The following is a 5394-nucleotide window of genomic DNA, read 5'->3' as shown; positions in this document are numbered from 1 at the left end:
TCAGTCCCGGTGGGAGCTCAGCAGATTCCTCCCACCCGTATGAACTGCCTAGCTGGTCGGATCAAGCTCCCCCTGAAAAGCGCCGGGATAAAGAACTCTCCAATCCGCCAAGCCCAGAACGCCCGCTGCAGGCTATAGCTCTCCGTCCCAGCAAGGGGCTCGCGCGTCTCCTTTAAGGGCCGCCAAGTTCCCGTGACGTCAGGGCAGGAAGTGTTTGAGGAAGTGGCGCTGGGCTGGCTGCGTGGGGACCCTGAGTTTTCATGTCCTCTGTGGGTGTCGCTGGCGGCCCCGCGGCCCTCGGGGCAGGTGAGTCCCAGGCGAGGGCGGCTCGCGGCCCGTGGAAGGGCTCGCGTGGACGCGCGCTCCGCCTCTTCCCGGGGTCGGTGGCTGTGATCGGTGGGGACGCGACCCGCCAGCGGGCCGGGCCGCAGCAGCAACTTTTATTTATTAACTAAACCTAAGTGCTCCCCTCACCTGGAAGGGCAGCAGCCGCTGCTGACCCAGCCTGCTTCGTGAGCTCCTTCTTTTCCTCTCTCTGAACTTGTCCTCTCCTCCTGCTTGCTTCTAGAGTTAGCAGGGCATCAATATGAGCTGGTCACCATCCCTCCCAACCCAGACCTGTGGGGCCTGGGAAATGAAAGAACGACTCGGGACCGGGGGATTTGGAAACGTCATCCGATGGCACAATCAGGTAGGGTCCTGGCCCCGGGGAGAGTGGGTGGGATTTCTTGGTGCTGCTTCTATCAGGGCCGGTGTGAATGGGTGGGCTCCCTCCTACTCTTGGCTAATGGGGCGGCATGGGAGAGTAAGAAAACGGACTGCAAAGGGGTCTGAGAGCTGCAAAACGTTGACTCTCAAAAACCGTCTTAACCATGCCACTTAAAAAGAAGAAAAAAAGAGTAAGCTGTCATTCTAGGTATTTCAAATAATATCCTTACTAATATTAGACTGACATGTAATACAGTACACACTGGTGAATGCTGTAGAATACACTATAGTGTTAAAAGATGAGAGCAATAAAAATGTTTTAAATAAATTTAAATTTTAAAATATGTTTAAATAGTTAATAGTTAAATAGATGGCCTTTTGTACCGTCTGCACAAAGCACAGAGCTAAGGATGTTGGGTAAAAATGTGCACTGCGTAGGCCGCTGAGCGATTTGGATTAATTTCTTTTTGGATCTGATTATATTCTCATTATTTTAGTCCATATGTGTTTGACATGAGTTTCTCATGTTAAAAGTTTTTGTTCTTCCAAATTTTTTGGTTTGGGCTAGTGGTTTAAGTACACTGAAATTCTTTGCAGGACTCTCTTTAATTTACCGAATGAGAGTTATTTAATGCATTTTGGATAGTTAGTTCATCGTAATGCCTGAAAAGTACATGTCACCTGTGATATTTCTGTAGCTCCATCCCTCCTTCTGCCGTAGATCACTTATTTACCTCAGGGTTGCTGAGTAACAGACAGGGTGTGTAATGTCGTACTTGGGGGTCACAGCCTGTACCCTAAGCCAGGTGCTGCTACCCATCTTCAACAAGCCAATTAAAACACTCAAATTAATAGTGGAGAGTCGATGTAGTCACCTTGGGAGGAGTGACAGAGAGACCCAGCAAACACACAAGTCTGTCTTCAGGATCCTGACTGGGCTTAGGGTTTAAACAGAAGATCAAGGCTATGTGCATCAGAGCAGCCCGGTGGCCCAGCTTGCCACTGACCCATGTTGTCATCCTCTAAGATTTCTGGGAGTTCGTTACAAATCTTTCTCCAGAAGACAAATTCCCCTTCTGGGTGGTACCTTTTCTTCTCCCAACCTGAAATTCCTGGGGAAATTCCCATCTCTTTGGGGTTCAGTGTTTGAAGGTGCCTCTTTCATTTATATTTTCATTCTTCCTGGACAGTTAGAGGACCTTCTGATAGACCTTGGAGGGGCTCTCCAGAAGTGTATTTTTATTTTTTTAGGATTCTAGTCTTGGGCAACCCTTGAGAAACATAACCAAAATTAGAAGCCACCCTTCTAGGGAATCAATCCTTCCTGGACAGCTATAATTAAAGTCTTGCCTTGCAATTGAGCAGTCCAGGTGAGACACTAGCCTGGCTGATGGCGGTGATGACAGGAAGAAGTGGGCAAATGTAAGAGCTATCTAGGAGTAGAGTGAACAGGACTGGGTGGGATAGAGGGCACAGGGGTCAGAGTTGGGGAGGAGCCCAGCTGAAGTGGTGCTGTCTGAAGGACCTGCCTGTGTAGTCTAAAGTCCTCTGCCTTCTTCATGGGCTGATCCACAGGAAAAGCCAGGGGGCTGCTTTGGATGCGCAGACGCGATCTTTGGTCCATATTTGAGATCAGAAGGTGCAGCGTGTTTTCCTGTGGTTGCACCTCTGTCCGAAGCCTTTTGAAGAATGCATCTAAGATATGGTAGCCGCACTTGGCATCCAGCATCTTCTTGCTACTTCATAGGCTTTCTCCTGTCTATACACAAGAGAATGCACGTAGCTATCACAGAGAAGTGCTGCCTAAGAACCGGGCTCATGGCTGCAAACCTATTGCATGCCAGCCTCAGGCCAGGTGTCTTCCATGCGGGTTTTGTTTGCATTACTCTGAGCTGTGTACCTTATCTGACATGCTTTACTTCCAGGGTCAACAGCTCTAATTCCATTTCGTAGCCCAGGAAACAGAAGCACTGGGGAGTTAGGTAATATCCCAAAAGAGGACATACTGTTATGTACATCTATTTAGATCCAGACCACATACTCCACAGTGGCTTCTGCAGGTTGGAACTAGCATTTAGGACACACCCAGCATATTCCTAGTTATTTCGGAGGTACTAGTTGGTTCTTTACAATCAATTCAAACCATTTTGAAGTACTAAGGAAAAACTAAGGGATACCCAAATCTGTATTCCCCATTGAAAAAGAGCAGTGTAGCAACGCCCCTTCCCCAATTCCCTTGATTCCTGGATCCCCCACAGTGTGAGCTTGACAGTTTTTGCTGCATAGGAATGCTTCTAAATCTCCTGCTCAGAGCCCAGCACAAACTGTGCCGGTTCAGGTAGGCTATTGTTTTCAGAAGACCTTGAGATATATATAGAGAGAGGAAAAAGATCCAACTCCAGGGACCTCAGCCTGCAGTTGTTCCTTTTGAGGGTAGGCAGGGGAAGGAGCCACACATTCTCATATTCACACAGAGGTTGGTTGGAATTCTGACTCACTTGTCACAACCGTTAGGGGTCCTCAGCCTGACTGCAAAGACGTGAGGCAAATGCCCTGTGGAAATGTCGCAGGGTCCTTTGTAAATGTTGCATTGTCCTGTCGTCTTTCAGGGGAAGGAGGCTAGCAAGTCTGGGGACCCGTGTGAAGATGACAGGAAGTAGTGAACTGGCTGGCTGTCAGAAGGCAAAGTGTTATCAGTTATTCTTCCTACAAAGCAGTGCTAGTCTTTACTGATAAGGCTAAGATCACTTCCGTCTGCCTTTGTGTTTTAATGTGTGATCTTGGAACTCAGGTCTTTAGTGGGCGTGGCCCTGAACTCCTGTAGACAGATAAAGAGAAGACACCATCCTTAGTTAAGTTTACTTACACTGCATGAATTCTTAGAAATATGGCTGAGTCTAGATTTAAGTCTCACGTGTGAAAGTAATAACAACTACTTACTGCTTATCAAGAATATCATTTGTCGGCCAGGCGTGGTGGCACACATCGTTAACCCCAGCACTCACAACACACAACACATGGGACAGAGGCAGGCGGATCTTTGTAAGTTCGAGGCCAGCCTGGCTTACACAGTGAGTTCCAGCACAGCCAGAGCTATATAGTGAGACACTATCTAAAAACAAAACAAGCCATGCTAGCTGCGCCAGGTGCTGTGTCCATATTCTCTTGCTTGCTTGGTAGCAAGGGAAGACTTTGAGGAAATGGAACTTTGTCAGGTTCTTGAGAGGAAGTGGACTTTAGCTGGCTTGTCAGGAAAAGAGACGATTACGTGGGTAGAGCATCATGTAAGGAAATGATAGTTTCATGCTCTGCTCAAGGCACCCTGCATTTCATTTTAATTGGCATCCCTGGAAGGGTCAAGTTTTTTCTCCTCTGTGGATAAAGAGCCAGAGGTCTGACGGACTCAGTGCCGCGTATTTAGTTGCTCAAGGAGGCGATAATGCATTTGTCCCCTGAGTCTGTTCCTGACGTCTGTGGGAGAGATTGGAGGCCACTGTGTGGCTTTGTGTCTGCCTTGCAGGAAGACTGAGGAGCTGTGGCCCTTTATCACAGGGAAAGGTGTCTGTGCCACTTGGCAAGTCCAAGATAAAGATGCATCTAGACTTCTTTTTTTAGAAAAGTATCTATTTTATTGTTTGAGATTATAATATAATTATATCATTTCCGTTTCCTTTCCTTTCCTCCCACCAAACCCTCCCATATACTCCCCTTACTGTCTTTCAAATTCATGGCCCCCTTTATCATTAATTATTGTTATATGCCTACATGCATATTGATATACATGTGTGTTTATAAATACAACCTGCTCAGTCTGTATAATGTGATATATATATATCTATCTTCAGAGCTAACAATCAGTGTTTTCCCCCTGGGGAAGACACTTGCTTCCACTCTCAGTATTCCTTTGTTGCCTATAGTTATTTATGTAGGGCTTCAGGCCTCGTAGGGTTTTCCCTGTCCATGTTGGCACATCTATTATTTTGTCCTTTTCAGCTCATGTTTAGGCAGTCATGTTAGTGAGACTTTGTGGGTGTGGCTCCTGATATTATTATGCGATGAGTCTCATAGCAAGCCCCCCTGTTCTGCCTCTTACAGTCTTTCCCCCCTCTTCTGAAATGATCCCCGAGCCTTAGGTACAGGAGTTGTTAAATGTATCCCAGGCCTCTGCTTTCCAGTGCATATTTGAGAAGTTTGTACGGTGTATTTTGATCACATTCAACTCCTCTCTCCTGACTCCTCCCAGCTCTCTCCCACTTCCCTAACCATCCAGCTTTGTGTCTTTTAAACCATCCGGTCTAATGTACGCTGCATCTCACTGAGGTGTGGTTGCCACCACAGAACACACCCTTACAGAGAACCGATTCTGCCTCTCTCAGCATCTATACACTGCCAATAACTAGGGGTGAGACTTTCTGCCTACCTCCCTCTCCGTGCTTGGATGTTCCCTGGCTGAGCCTGTGCATGCTTCATACTGCTGGGAGTCCATACGTGAACGCCCTCCTTGTCCTGTGCGTGCTTCATACTGCTGTGAGTCCATACGTGAACACCTTCCTTGTCCTGTGCGTGCTTCATACTGCTGGGAGTTCATACATGAACGCTCTCCTTGTCCTGTGCGTGCTTCATACTGCTGTGAGTCCATACGTGAACACCTTCCTTGTCCTGTGCGTGCTTCATACTGCTGGGAGT

General features: G+C 47.4%; 1 protein-coding gene across 1 annotated transcript in view; it reads left to right on the top strand.

Moving 5' to 3' along the window:
* Window positions 1-202: 202 nt before the first annotated feature.
* The window catches only part of Ikbkb (inhibitor of nuclear factor kappa B kinase subunit beta), a 47400-nt gene continuing 42208 nt past the window's right edge, over window positions 203-5394 (top strand). The window contains exons 1-2 of the mRNA XM_026786855.1: window positions 203-306; window positions 569-691. Of these exons, the coding sequence (XP_026642656.1) occupies window positions 587-691 (105 nt within the window). The 5' untranslated portion in view covers window positions 203-306; window positions 569-586. The remainder of the gene's footprint in view (window positions 307-568; window positions 692-5394) is intronic.

This window comes from Microtus ochrogaster, linkage group LG7_11 (assembly GCF_000317375.1).
Source record: "Microtus ochrogaster isolate Prairie Vole_2 linkage group LG7_11, MicOch1.0, whole genome shotgun sequence".
Lineage (NCBI taxonomy): Eukaryota > Metazoa > Chordata > Mammalia > Rodentia > Cricetidae > Microtus > Microtus ochrogaster.
The sequence above is the reverse complement of the archived record's forward strand: the minus strand, read 5'-3'. Positions and strand labels throughout refer to the sequence as shown.